This window comes from Eleutherodactylus coqui, chromosome 1, assembly GCF_035609145.1.
Source record: "Eleutherodactylus coqui strain aEleCoq1 chromosome 1, aEleCoq1.hap1, whole genome shotgun sequence".
Lineage (NCBI taxonomy): Eukaryota > Metazoa > Chordata > Amphibia > Anura > Eleutherodactylidae > Eleutherodactylus > Eleutherodactylus coqui.
In genome coordinates this window covers 83,615,213-83,630,570 of record NC_089837.1, presented here as the reverse complement: position 1 = coordinate 83,630,570, position 15,358 = coordinate 83,615,213, and the positions used below count along the sequence as shown (strand labels likewise).

The 15,358-nt window shown below is 39.6% G+C and overlaps 1 protein-coding gene across 1 annotated transcript in view; it reads left to right on the top strand.

Moving 5' to 3' along the window:
- SNTG2 (syntrophin gamma 2) overlaps positions 1-15,358 on the top strand; it is a 202,949-nt gene that overhangs the window by 15,504 nt on the left and 172,087 nt on the right. Inside the window, exons 3-6 of the mRNA XM_066596680.1 lie at positions 7,179-7,235; positions 7,434-7,491; positions 9,690-9,733; positions 14,315-14,356. Of these exons, the coding sequence (XP_066452777.1) occupies positions 7,179-7,235; positions 7,434-7,491; positions 9,690-9,733; positions 14,315-14,356 (201 nt within the window). The remainder of the gene's footprint in view (positions 1-7,178; positions 7,236-7,433; positions 7,492-9,689; positions 9,734-14,314; positions 14,357-15,358) is intronic.

Below are 15,358 nucleotides of genomic sequence, written 5' to 3'. Positions count from 1 at the left end.
AGTATGAGCAGCATACATCTTCTTTATGAGAACTCAACAGATGTTTACAGAATAGATGAAGGGAAATACCAACTGAAGTGTATCAGATGTTAGTAGGAAGTATGCCATGGAGAGTATCCAATGATATTAGAGTCAGAGGAGCCCCACTAAGCATTAACATATGGAAATAAATACTACTTTGGGATTCTTGCTCAGGTGTTCCATTACGTTTGGTAGGATAGTGTACAACAACATAGTTAGTCTTATGTAACAGGGGGACATTGAGGCACCCCATTCTACTTTTTGATTTATATAATTGTAGATGTATTCACTCCATTGTAATAAGCTTCTGTGCGACAAACCAGGCACTAATAGATCCTATATATCAGTAGAATGTTATAATAAAACAATGACAAAACTTCAGCTTTTTATTGACTATACACCTATATGTACTTTATGCTTTATTACAACACAAAAGTCTTGCCTTGGGCAATTGTTTATGCAATGCAGTTATCACAATGGCTTTCCATGTACAGTATGGGTTCATATTGTTAATTCACACATGCTATATTTTATGTGCTTGACGTTCTTAATGCTAGACGCTATTATGTAAAAGCATAATATATAGTTTTTATTACAAAGGTCTCTTGATGTTCTGTTCATACATTACCTTACAAAACACTTATAACATGACATTTATTGAAAAAGAATAAAATAACCTTCACAAGTTGATCTTGAGCTGTTACATAAAACTTTCCCTGAAGCCACAGTGTAGGCAAGACAAGATAAAAATCAAAGACAATGGATTTGATTGCAGTTATGAATATAGGGTTATTTCATAATTTTCGTATTCACTGCTGCGTCAAACCTAGAATAAAAATTAAAATGCTCATTAACCTTTTACAGTGGTATATTGCCAAAGGTGACATTGTAACTGGCTAAGATAAAATGTTTCGAAAACCATTTCTTACCCGAGTAACTACTAACAGAACATTTAAGTTGACAGTCATCACAGCTATAAGAGTCTTACCTTTAGAATATATGTTTTCTTCTACAGATGATGCATTGGATTAAGGCATTAAGATTTAGCCATTAGGGTGATTAATAATAGAAAAAACACTATCTGCTGACAGGTGTTCATATTGATGACATCCTTACCATTCTCTGCAGTCAAATCAGAGCTCTTACTCCTAGCCTGACCCTTCACACTTAGTACAGGGTACTAAACGTGGCTCCCGTGTCAAAGGCAATGGTTATACTTTGAAAATATTTAATGGAATGACACTTCTTCATGTCTCCCCGAATTAGAGGCTATGTAAACTTTTCAACCAATTTTCTTGCTCCAGTGCACTTAAAATAAAATTATAGCTACTTTATCACTAGTAGAGTATATGGTAGTAATGGTACCATATGGTAATGGTAGTTACCAGTCCTTGCACTCCAACTCTTGAGCATTCGTCAGGAGTGCAGGGACTGGTGCATACTCTGTTGAGTTTACTGAATCTGCCCACAAAAGACACACATGCACCAATCCTGGGGCTCCCAACACATGCATAAGGCCGCCTGCACACGAGCAGGTCGGATCCGGCAGCAAGAATTCTCGCCGCGGGACCCGACCCGAGAGCCTGCAGGGACGAGCGCGTACTCTCCCGCGCCTGGCGGCCCCAGCTCTTTCATGTGCCGGCTGCGGCGCAGCCGGCGCATGCGCAGACCGGAGCCGGTGGCCGGGTGAGTGCGTGCCCCGCACAAAAATAGGACATGCCGCGGTTTGTTTGCCGCGCGACATTTCGCGCGGCCTAACCGCGGCCGTCTGCATAGGATTGCGTATTGTAATGCACTCCTATGCAAACTTTCAGTGGCGGAAATCCCGCGGGAAATTCCGCGGCGGGATTTCCACCCGTGTGCAGTTGGCCTTAGAGTTGGAATACCACATTGATGACATAGAGGACGTTGCAGAGAGGGGCAGCAGATAGTCATCCTGGCAAGAAACAGTCCGGCATGCCCACCAGACTGCTCATCGGGAACTGCATACAGTTTAGGAAATTTCAAAACCTTTTTTATTAGGCCTCTTTCACACAGGCGACAGTGATATTGCCACAAGAAAATCGCTGTGATATTGCAGCTGTGTTCTGTGCGAAATCGCAATTTTGTGGTGCTACAAAGTCGCGCGATTTTGTAGCGCTCTTTTTCCTATCCCAAAAATAAGCCCCAGCTGCATTAAAAACAAACAGAAAAAACTATACATCACCTAACAGGCGCTGTCCAATACGCTGCACTTCTCCTCCAGCGCAGTTGTCTGCATTTCTCAGCCAGTGGTCAGGGGGTTCAAAAATCTTGCCTCCAGGAAGCGCTGGCTCTGATTGGTTCTCGAATTGCTGCTGCTCAGCCAATTACTACAGTGCAATGACTGTGATTGGTTCACTGAGCACTGCAGTGATTGGTTCTCGAACACTGTGGCTTATCCAATCAGTACTAGTGCTTCCTGGAGGTGCTGAACCTCCTGACCAGGAAGCACTGCCTGAAGATTGCAGACAAGTATGTCGGAGCTATGGAGGAGAAGTGTGACGGAGCAGACAGCACCTATTAGGTGATGTATTGTTTTTCTGTTTTTTTTTAATGCAGCTAGGGCTTATTTTAGGGGAAACAATAGGATTACCTACTGTAAAAGTTGCATTGCACTGTATGAAAATGCATTGCAACACAAAGGAAGGCTCCATAGGAAAACATGGGCTGCAAAACATTGCAAATCGTGGCAATTTTCAGCATGCTGCAATTTTTTTCTCGCAATGTAGCAACCTACAAAGCATCATAATCAACCTACAAAACATCGCTAAAAGGAACCCATTAGAAAGCATGGGCTTCACATACATGAGATTTGTAATACTGTTGCATCAAGAAAAAATCGCCCATGTGAAGGCGTCCTGAAAGTTATGTTTTCCCCAGAATGTGTAACAAATAGGGATGAGCGAGTATACTCGCTAAGGCACTACTCGCTCGAGTAATGTGCCTTAGCCGAGTATCTCCCTGCTCATCCCGAAAGATTTGGGGGCCGCCGCAGCTGACAGGTGAGTTGCGGCGGAGAGCGGGGGAGAGCGGGCGGGAGAGAGGGAGAGAGAGATCTCCCCTCCGTTCCTCCCGGCTCTCCCCCGCAGCTCCCCGCCCCGCGGCGGCAATCTTTCGGGACGAGCGGGGAGATACTCGACTAAGGCACATTACTCGAGCGAGTAGTGCCTTAGCGAGTATACTCGCTCATCCCTAGTAACAAAGTAACTTTGAAAAGGGGAAGTACTTGTTATTTTACTGCTTTGGGTGATTTTATAGCCCCAAAACAGGTTGACAGGTTGTTTATAAAATACAAAAAATGGCACATAAGCTCATTCAAAGCCATGTCATCAGGTATAATCAGCAATAAGATACAAAGAGGAATGGGTCAGAAAATAAAAAAGTAATCACTCAGCTAGAATAAATATACCTAGTGAGATCACGTATTGGTTATCCTTATGAGAAGAATATTCCATTGCGCATGCGCATGCTAATGACAGACACATGCGCAGAGCTATTATTTATTAATATTTACTTTAAAACTGCCATTACTTGCAGGGTGCTGTAAATAGGAAGAGGGTTTCATTACATAACATTATATAAAACAAGAACAATAAATATGATTAAATGAATGATATACTAGTACAGAGGGAGAAAAGGCTCTGCCCGCAAGAACTTTCGATGCGCAAGGAAGGAGACAATAGTTGAGAGTAAAAACTGCTCATATGGTAACATATTGGCAGTAGGGATTATTTTACGTTGTAGGCTTTTCTAAAGTGATGGGATTTCAGATTCTTTTTGCAAGGGGACAGTCTGATGTGTTGGGTACTGGGAACTTCATCTAGCTCAGGATTGGTTAAGGGTATTGATATAAAACGTCAGAACTTGAGTGTTGAAGGGGAGAAGAGAAAAAGAGAAAAGAAGAAGAAAAGAAAGAGAGAAAGGGGCTGAAGAGGAGGAGAAGCGAGAGTCAAACCCCGGAGGAATCAAGTTAAGCTTGAAATCATGGCAAGTCTGAGCTCATGTCAGACCTAGCTTCTTCAAGGCTGGATCATATCAAGCCATGCCTGGGGGAAGTGAGTTGAGAAGCCGGTTGCAGAAGTATCTTTTCTACCCTACCAGAAGGCATCTGGATCAGGGCAGACCCCTCGCAGTGGTCAGTATCCTTCCTTATATCCCAAGGACCTGGTTTCACTGTAAATTGGCATGAGGAGTAGTAGTACTTAATACAAAAATTATACATATTTTTTTTTTTATTGACTGATTGTATTGACCCAATGAATAAAAATAAGATATCATTTTTACTGTATCTTGAATGCCGTAAAACCAACTTCCCAAAAATAGAGCAATTGCCTCTTTTTGCATTTTGCCTCATTTAGAAATTTGAAAAGTGTTCAAATACATTACTTATGATAGTGAACTCCAAAATATGAAGGATAAATGGAAGAACTCTTGGACAGGGTTGTGTGATGGGCAGAGAAGAGGAGAGCAGGGAAGGTTTTGTGAGGATTGGAGATTATGTGTTGGAAGGTATTGGAAGATTAGGTCAGAGATGTATTGAGGGGAAAGATTGTGGACAGCCCTGTATTCCGTGGCGGAACAAAATTCAAATAAATGCAATAGTGAAAAATGAGTACACATACAATAAGAGCAATGAAAGAACGGTAGAGCCATAAGTTGAGTTGCATAACAAGGCAATGTTTGAGCAGAGTGGGCATAGCATGCAAGTGGACAGAGCCGACTGCAAAAAAAGACAGCAGAGTTGAGTGAAGAGATATAGGTAAATAATTCAGCTGGTATGTGTTCCATCAAATACGTCCCTATGTTGTTTGATATAAGATACAATATAATAGTTTTAGTGGAATGATAAAAACTGAGGATGCTAGGAATTAGTCTGCAAATAGTCTGAAAGCACTCTAGAGTTTAGATTTTGGGTTCAGCGCAAGAAAAATCCTGTAGACACTAATAAGAGGTTGTGATGAGGGAGGATGATAACCATTAATCAATGGCCGAATGAAAAGCACAAATATTTTAGTAGGTGGAGATGACAGAAAAAATGTAGCTTGCAGCATACTGGAAAGCTATAGAAATAAGTAGAAGAGCTTTGAACCTAATTCTAAAAGAAACGGGTAACTAATGCAATGAAAGACTAAGAGCAGAGGTGCAATTTTTATCTGACATTTAAAGTACTGATGTGGCAGAGGAAGACCTGAAACTCTTAAGGAACCAGAATGGTTGTAACTTCTGCACCCCCATCTTTACACTGAACATAGGGTACTTTTACATGGGCCTTCAGTCCCCTGAGTAATCACTCAAAAGAGCAATTACGGGTGATTGCAAACATGGCCCCATAGGGCAAGCGAGCGAGAATCACTCACTTGTAAAAGTTGCTTAGTTTTCAGCTCACCTAACAACCAAGATACTGTCGGCCCTTGTAAACAGTCAGTTGCTCATCTTTTTACTGTGAGTGGAGGCAAGCAGCCAGAAGAGATCTCCGACACGTTCCGCCTCCATTCAGTGTAAAAGCGCTGGAGCAATGATCGCTGGGACGACTATCATCTGACTAATCATTCAATTGAGTGAACAAGCAATAATTTGTTCACTAGTTTCATTTTGTTTCAGCTCCCCTAAAAGTATTCCCTTGTTGATTCATTATCATCTGGTATGAACAGGTAATCATCTGTCTTTCGATGACTAGCCAATCAACTCTGCAGGGAGGTCTGTGCTTCAGTGACTGTGAATGTGAACAATCGCTCTGTAAAAAGGCACAACCATTTGTAGACTAACAGTTCGCTGTAGTGGCTACTTCCAGGGACTATTTGAACAACAGTTATCTAGTGCAAACCCACCTTTAAAGGGTTTGTCCAGGGTTAGAAAAACATGGCTGCTTTCTTCCAAACACACCACCACCCTTGTCCATAGAGTTGTGTCTAGTATTGCAACTCATCTTCCAATCACTTCATTGGAGCTGAGTTGCAATACTGGCACAACCCAAAGAACAAGGGTGGTGGTGTGGTTGGAAGAATCAAATCATGTTTTTCTAACCCTGGACAACCCCTTTAACATGAGATACCTCTTCCCAAAAGTGTATACAGTTTAAAGGCGTTGTGTTTGGAGACAGGAGGTAGGGCATGAGCAGCAGTCATGACCTCATCTCCCTCCATAGAAATATCAGGGCCTAGATTTTACTTAAGGGAACAGAAGACCTGTGCAAGGTCAAGTGAAAGACTGCAAAGGGAGCTAGATGTTGTGGGAAGTGCAATGCAATATTATGTTTTAAATTATAAGGGCAGATATACATTTTAAACCCATATATGACTGAAGATTTTGCCATCATGATGGGTGCAGTCTGAGGTTCCAGGCAATCTCTGCCTCCTGTACCCTAAATCTGATTCTGGACAATGCTAAAAGGTTTGGTTGAGCTGACTTTACAAGTTATTGAGACAATTGTGGGTAATATATGACATTTAACAGTTCTCTTAAGTGGACCACCACCTAGATATTCATTAGTAGAGATGAGTGAGCACGCTCGTTTAAGGCTGATACTCGTTCGAGTATCGGTCTTGTAGAGTAACTGATTACTCGACCGAGCACCATCTCTTTCTCTCGCTACCCCCCGCTGCCCCCGCCCCCCGCTCGGACGAGTAATCAAATATTCGACAAAACCGGTGCTTGATCGAGCATCAGCCTTAAACGAGCGTGCTCGCTCATCTCTATTCATCAGCAAATCCATATACCAATCCAACCAGCTAAAGTCATTTATTTTTTTTCCTCTTCTCATTCTCCCTAATTATATAAAAAAGATTAAATGTTCTAAATATATAATGTATACACAGACAGTATATCTTGGGGACTGTTTTTAACTATACCCAGCTAGACTTAAGGCACTAGAAGTGTCACGTAAATCAGTTTTATCATACTGGTGCGTGCACAAAAATGCTTAGTTATTAATGTTATTGTATGAATAATAAATTGTAACTTTATAAATAATTTACTTGCCTTTCCTTTTTGTCTATAAGAGTAATAAAAGATTGCCGTATCAAAGTAATGTTATGCCCTTTGAAATAGCTTGTTAATACTTTTTTAAAGGATGAAAGTAAAATTATTGTATATAAATATTTACCTAAATTGTATTTTTTTTTTCCAATTTTTTAAAGCGCAGAACTGTTACACTTCACAGAGACCCTGTGGGTGGATTGGGTCTCAGCATTAAGGTAGGCATGACACATCATTTCTTTCCTTTACACAATCCTTGAAATACTATAGAACTTCTGTACAGCTTTAATCCTGATATGAAAACAGTATAATTTGGGCAAATAGAAATTAAATTGTTGTTCTTTAATGCGACGTACAATTTTACCTTTTTGGAGCAACTAAGATTACTCTCACTGACAAATATCCTTTGTTTTCAGGGTGGAGCGCAGCATAAAGTGCCTGTTGTTATATCTAAAATTTTTAAAGATCAACCAGGTAAAGTTTTATGTGTTTTATATATAATATTATGATTAAATGAAAGGGTATTATCATCCTGTGGATAGGGGACAACTTGCCGATCACTGGGGATCCAACCACTGGGAACTACAATGATCGAGAGATATCACCTCCGGAGCATTGCTGAATATTGACAGTGTTGGCAGCGTATGCACACCGTTACACCATTCACTTCCATGGGAACTGTGGAGATAGCAGAGTTCAAGCGCTCGACAATCTCTGGCAATCCCATTAAAGTGAATGGTCAGTGGTACTCATGTGTGACCATAACTGTCAAAATTTTGGAATCCACTGGATCAGTGAGGGTCCTAGTGGTTAGACTCCCATGGATCGGTAAGTTATACTCGATTCCGTAGATAGGGAACAACTTGTCATGATGGGAATAACCCTTTAAATTGTAACATAAGAGATAAAGGCTATCATTTTCATTATATTTTTTTATTTCTTTATATTATAGCTTGTCATTTGTAGAATTGTTTATTTAAACAGCCCTCCTTCATTCCTGTACAGCTCCCGATCCATCGATTGCCGGGCACTCTTGTGATCCAAAGTGTCAATGGTGATTCTGTTACAATGTACACTGTGCATTGGTAATTGGCCATTGCATGTTCACTTTCTGATTGGCCAGAACTGTTCATGTTCGCACTGCTGGCTAATCAGAGCAGTTTATATATAATGTCTTAGACTACTGATGTGCAGTATGTATTAGACAGTCTAAGAATAGTATGGCCATCTTGGATCACTAGGTCAGAGCCACAGAAACTGTATGGGAATAAAGGCAGCAGGTATTATAGGCAAGTAGGGAACTAGGTAATAAATTATATCTAAAGATTTTCTAGAACTGAGCTATTAATGATCTATCCTTGAGATAGATCATCAATAGCTGATTGGCGGGGGTTTGACATCCAGGACACCCGTCAGTCAGCTGATTTCCGGAGGTGCTGTATGGTACCCAAGACTGTGCCAGCAATACCATTGCGGGCCACTACATAGTATACAGTATTGTGTGTCTGACACACAGCAGCTCTGTGCAAACAGATCAACTGCATACAACTGGGTGCAAGATCCTAGCTGATTAACTATTGATGACCTATCCAGAAACTGCTAGAAACCTACTGTTTCTGACAGTAGATACCCGCAAGCAACAGCCACGAAGAGCAGTCACTCGGATCACACTGCTAATCCTTTAAGTGCCTCAATTGGAATCCAGGGGTCCCAAATGGCCCACTGCAATGGTATTGCAAGGTGCTGTTTGGTTGTCATGGCAGTTCAGGGCCTTCTAAAGGCCCCCAGGACTGCTATGCATTCCTGCCTATTAAAACAAGCATGTGGCCAGTCCTAATAGAATGCTGGCAAGAATACAATATATATCAATACTGAAGTATTGCAGTATATGGTATAAGCTATGAAGTGAATGCCAGTTCAAGTAAAAGTAAAATTATGCTATAAATAAAGTTTTTTATTCTTATAAAAAATAAAGGATACTAAGAGTTAAAAACCTCTAACTGAGACTATATATATATATATATATATATATATATATATATATATATATATATATATATATATACACACACATTTGGTATTGTTGTAATCATACTGGCTCACAGTAGAAAGTTATCATGTTGTTTTTGATGCAGTGTTTGCTCCGGAAAAACAATGCCCCCACGAAGAGGGCAAAATAACTTTTTTTTTCTTTACAGAAATTTTAAAAAGTTTCTCAGTAGATTATATTGTACATTAAACAGTATAATTCAGTAATACAACTTGAGCCCTCAGATATCTATGATGAAGGATATATAAAAGAATTAGATTTTTTTTAATGCGGGGAGGAGAAAAAAAAAAGAAAGTGCCGTTTCCTTGGGGTTTAATGAACAGAAATATGTCAAAAGACTAATTCTGTCCCCAGGGAAAGATGGGAACTACCCACTCAGATATAGACCAGGAAGCAACAGGGATGATGTATACAGAAACGTCGGGTCTGATCGTATCTTGTTATGTGAACATACGCAGTGGGAGCTGTGGGAAAGCGCTCAGTGCTCAGCAATTCAGTTTCTCTAATTAATACTTGTTATGATATCCATAGATAATAATCAGAGTTATGTTTATAATGCTGTTATTATTTTTCACACTTTTTGCTTACAACTAACTAAATCTGACTTTTTGTTATGGTTCAGCTGATCAGAGCGGGTTGTTGTTCACGGGAGATGCAGTAATGCAGGTAAACAGCCTTTTCTTCTAATTAATTAACAAGTAAAGACATAGTACAGACACATTGAGGCTCCATGATAAAAGCAGAAATGTTGTACAGTACTTATTGTTACGTACCTTATTTACAACAGCCATAACATTGCAACTACTTGCCTAATATTATGAAAGTTCCTCTTGTGGCACCAAAAGAGCTCAGACCCACAAGGTATGGACTTCACAAAACCTGCAAAGGTGTCCTCTGGTATCTTGCACCAATACATTAGCAACAGATCCTTTAATAGGAAACCTGGCACTGGGTTCCTGCTTTCCAACAATGGACAGCATGAACCTAGGACAGCTATACACACTAGCTGCAGTGCCATGGTCCCTTCAAATAAGCAGAATTGATTGGCAGGAGTGTTGAGACTTGGGCCAACAATGATCTAATATTAATGAGCCATCGTAAGATTTGAGATCTGGGGAATTTGAAGTACAACATCATGTATTTATGAGAAAAATGTTGTCCCTACCTGCTCCATGCTCCTAACAGTGATTTGTAGGCTGCTTATAAAATAGAACATACGGTGTATAACATTTTCAGGACAGGTTTTCACTTTCTAAATATAAACAAGTTTTCATTCTTTACCTAGAGAAGTCAAAAAATGAGACTCAGTGGCACTCATGTAAAAAGGCCAATGAATTTAAAATAGTTAAGTTAAAGAGGACCCACCAGATGTGTGTCACTGGAGTGTGCTGCACGGGGATCAAGATAGGAACGTCACTGGGGCAGAGGAATCAGAAATATATTTTCTGAAGTTTTCACTGGGCTGATTCCTAAAACTTAACTTTTATCTATTTTTAGATAAAATCATAAGCTCCAAAGACAAACAAACATACAACAGGGTACCTATACAAGTGATTAAATTCTCCACCACCCCTATCTGGATTCGGTAGTCCCTTGGTATCCAAGGTGATAATACACCCCAGAACCAGATAGAAACACCTAAAATTGTGTTCCGGCTTACTAGATTTAGGTCCCTACCCTTAAAATGGTTCAGTAGGATGGGAATTTATTTTAGGATTTCAAGCTATATACGGCACTCTTCAAGCATAGTACTTAATGGACCCATGGGTGGGCTTATCTATGGTGTTAAGAAATGCCTCAAAGAGTGTTCCACATGGTCATGCAACGCATCTAATTTCCAAACTCGTGGTTTGTATACATAGGTATAGATGGGTATAATAAGTGTGCAGGTGGTATTTAACACTGTTTCCAGTGAACTCTAAGCCCCCTTTTTTAAGGATAAAAATCAATAGGTCTAGACCTGTTCATAAAGGGGTTCCAGATCATTAATGGACTGGTACATGCCCATACTGAAACCATCTTTCACCATATAGGTGACAGATTTTAGGTTTAACCAGATCCAGATTAAATGTTTACAAACTTCCTCTAAATTAACCCTAACATGTAGTACCAAAATTTCATTTCATGACTGAGGTATTTTCAATTTATAGAGAGTTGATAGTTGTTTTTATTTCTAATTCCCAGTCAACATAGAATTAGCTCTTCCTAAAGTTCTTTTAACTGCTTGGTTCTATCCTTGTTTCAATGCGTACCTGTCGTTTAGAAGTCTCATCAGGAATCTTAATCTACCTGAACCTTATCTGAGTTCACCTGAGTATCTAGGTGTACACTCCTATACTATCTGAAAAAAACGGACCCGTAAAAACCCAGTCCTTCAGAAATACTTTGTTGTATAATTAGGAAGGAAGTTTCAGAGTGATCTGTTTCGAGTCTAAATGGATAGCCTTACATAGATCTAACTGTACTGAGGAGTACTACAGAATATCTTTATTGTCTTCCCCATAGAGAACAATCTCTCTTGGCTAGATCCTAACTTAGTCTGATTTAATAATTTAGGCTAGGTTTCTATATCTGTGGTTAATACCCCAAGACAGCCAATATCTAGCCTGAACCAAGATAAAGATTTTTGTAAAGCAAAAGTAACAGAGGACCTAGCAGAGCCTCCAGCCTTGATGAAATGTATTCACTTGTATAGGTACTCTGTTTTATGTTTATCTTTGGAGCTTACAATTTTATCTAAAAAAAAAGGTTTTAGGAATCAACCTAGGGATCAAGATAGGTGTTCAAATAAATAACACAAACTGTGTTCAAGTTGAGATAAAATCATCTATAGGACATTTTAACACATTTCAGAGGGGGTTTATTCCCATTTCTCAGGAATATACACACAGATTATTACAAAACACATCAGTAACATAGCAGACCACCTACTGAAATGTTACCAAGTTCCTGGTGCAACTCCCCAAGCCACTCAGAGGGGGACAGTGTTATCACTGGAAACTAACAAGGCCAGAAGTTGAGTGTGCTCCAACAGCATAATGCACCAGAAATATGTACGCATTCTACCTCACAAAATGCAGCCATCGCCCATGCCAACCAATTTAATAAATTGTAAATAATTTTGGTACAATGGATGGGGATATAACAAAACATATACCTCTATGTATTTTATATGGACACAGATATATAGTGATAAATAGTGTAAACAAGAAAAATTAAATAACATATGAGGTGTAGTTATTTGTAAAAATAAAAGCACAAATATTTCACTGGTTGGGACGGGTGGCATTTGTGAACCAGACCAGTGAGTACCATTAAAGCAATTGAACTGTGTTGAGATATATACCTATTACTATTATGTGCCATTCCATTCTTTCTTCTTGTTTCATTCATTAAAAGCTTTGAAAGCCCCTGTGCATCAAAAATCAATATACACATACCTTACTAAGTAAAAAAAACATAAAGCACTTATCTTTTTTCCATTGAGTTTTTAATCTCATGTATTTAGAAAGCTTCATACTTGGTATTCAGCTTCTCCTACATTCAAGTTTCTGGCTAGGGGTGTTCACAGTTGACAGCACTGATCGGCTGTTCTCTCTCCTGAATGCATACAAGCTCAGCTCCCCTTCCCCACTCCTTTTTAGAGGCTGTGTAGCATAACCACGCCCACTCGATACTACACAGCTATATCCCAGTCTATCTCATTCTTAGTCTTAGTAGACGCTGGCTGTTTCTTCTCACTGTTAATAAGAATAGAAAATTCACCAAGTGAATTATAGCCCTTTGTAATAGTAGTTTTATCTCCTCTCTCTCCTCCTGATCTTCTCCACCATCCTCCGGTACTGTCATACAGCCCTCTGTAATAGCTTGGTGGAAATAACGTAAATGCATGTTCATAATAGAGGAGCAGGTTAGGGGAGAAGCTGAATTTCAGTCCTCCATATAGATGTAGAATCCAACAGCACTCATTCAAGTAAAGTTCAAAAATGGAATGGGGAGGAAGAAAATATGCAAAGCCATATGGGCCCAAGAAATCCAAATATAAGTAGAAATACGGCAGCATTAAAAGGTAGAAAGAGCTTTTTTTCAAACCTTTATTCGTTCCATATTAAAACAGGAAGGACCGGCAACGTTTCGACCTGCGTGGTCTTTGTCAAGCCTGACAGGCTTGACAAAGACCACGCAGGTTGAAACGTTGCCTAGTTCTCAAAAACTTTAGATCACACTAGAATCTGATTGCAGAGGTGTAACTAGAAGCTCTTGGGCATCAATGCTGTAACAGAGCCCCTTACCTACCATGTGCTATTTTTAAAATTGGTGTTTTCTCATGTGACGGAGGAGCCTTTGGGCCCCCTAAAGTTACAGGGCCCAGTAGCGACTGCTACCCCTGCACCACCTATAGCTATGCCCCTGTCTGATTGTAAAAAGACTTATCTGTCAGCAATAGGAGATCAAAAATGTGAAACTCCTCCCTCTGATTAAACTGCCACCCTCAGCTATCAGCTAAAATAGTAGGGATCAGAAGTAAATTAAAGGGTTTGTCCGGGAAGGGGCAATACCTGGTCCAGTGATGTCGGAACCGGCACTTCAGGTTGGGTTATGACACACGGTCAGGCTTGACAAAGACCACGCAGGTCGAAACGTTGCCGGTCCTTCCTGTTTTAATATGGAACGCATAAAGGTTTAAAAAAAAGCTCTTTCTACCTCTAATGCTGCCGTATTTCTTCTGATATTTGGATTTCAACCCTCCAGTCTGCAATGCCTTGGAAAACAAAACAATCAGAAATGTTTAATGAAAACCAATTACAAAATTCTTCATTTCCAAAAATCTATTAATTGAAAGAAAAATAACAATGTGCAAAGGCCTACATAATCTTTACCAGTAAGCAGATGTCGTAAAAACTTAAAGGAATTGATACATAGTATAGAAAAGCTTTCATTGTATGTTTACCTGTTTTCTTTAATAGTTAAAATAGTTTAAAACATAATGAAGTAAAATCCCAAATACATGATTGCATTCGAGCAAACAGTGCCAAAAAACATGAGGGAGTCTTAATAAATAATTACTATGGAAAATTCCTTTAATTTGGCCAAAGGAACAGGTGCCATCTACATCTGTACTGTACATAATGCATATTTTGGCATGTAATCAGGCTCGATTAAATACTTAGTCGATGCAGTTTATATTGTAATAATGATGACTACCATGCAAAATTACTCTAAATACAAAAGTGTTTTTACTTTCAGGTTAATGGCATTAATGTTGAAAATGCAACTCATGAAGAAGTGGTAAGTTGTAAGTATTTTGCACTAATTTGTGTTATTTTGTTTTGTAAACATAATTGCAATGTATTCATCCTGAAGCATTGCCAAACACATGGGGAAATCACAATGAGTAAAAGGGATTTGCAAATTTTAATGTCTTAATCTCTTTGATACCGTACTTAATTTCTGGCACTAAATTGTAAAATTCACTGCATTTTAATGTATGTTATTGTGTTAGTCTGCAATTACTCTATAAAATATGTTGTTTATTCCCTTGAAAAGAAACACTAAATGTAGAAATTACACAACAAATGAAAAAAAATCCCAGCAAGTCCTCTTTTAATATTCGTCCTGTGATTGTATCCTGTATCAAATTGCAATCAAAACTGTGCAAATTATATAAAGCTGCTTCCTAATTTTCTTCCAAAAGTTCATCTACTTCTCTAGCCCTAGTTCTCAAAAACTTTAGATCAGACTAGGATCTGATTGCAGAGCCATAACTAGAAGCTCTTGGGCATCAATGCAAAGTCTGTAACAGGGCCCCTTACCTACCATGTGCTATTTATAAAATTGGTGTTTTCTCATGTGACAGAGGAGCCTTTGGACCCCCCAGGGTTACAGGGACTGGTAGCGACTGCTGCCCCTGCACCCCCTATAGCTATGCCCCTGTCTGATTGTAAAAAGACTTATCTGTCAGCAATAGGAGATCAAGAATGTGAAACTCCTCCCTCTGATTAAACTGCCACCCTCAGCTATCAGCTAAAATAGTAGGGATCAGAAGTAAATTAAAGGGTTTGTCCGGGAAGGGGCAATACCTGGTCCAGTGATGTCGGAACCGGCACTTCAGGTTGGGTTATGACACAAGGTCATTTCATATAGCCTCAATTGCAGAGGGCTACTTGTTCGGCTTATTTCCATAGCTAAGTCAGACCCCTTCTCCATCTTTATCCTCAGGATAGGTTATTAATAGTTGATCCAGTGGAGTCCGCCACTGGGCACTGTGGCTAATCAGATGTCTGCCGTCAA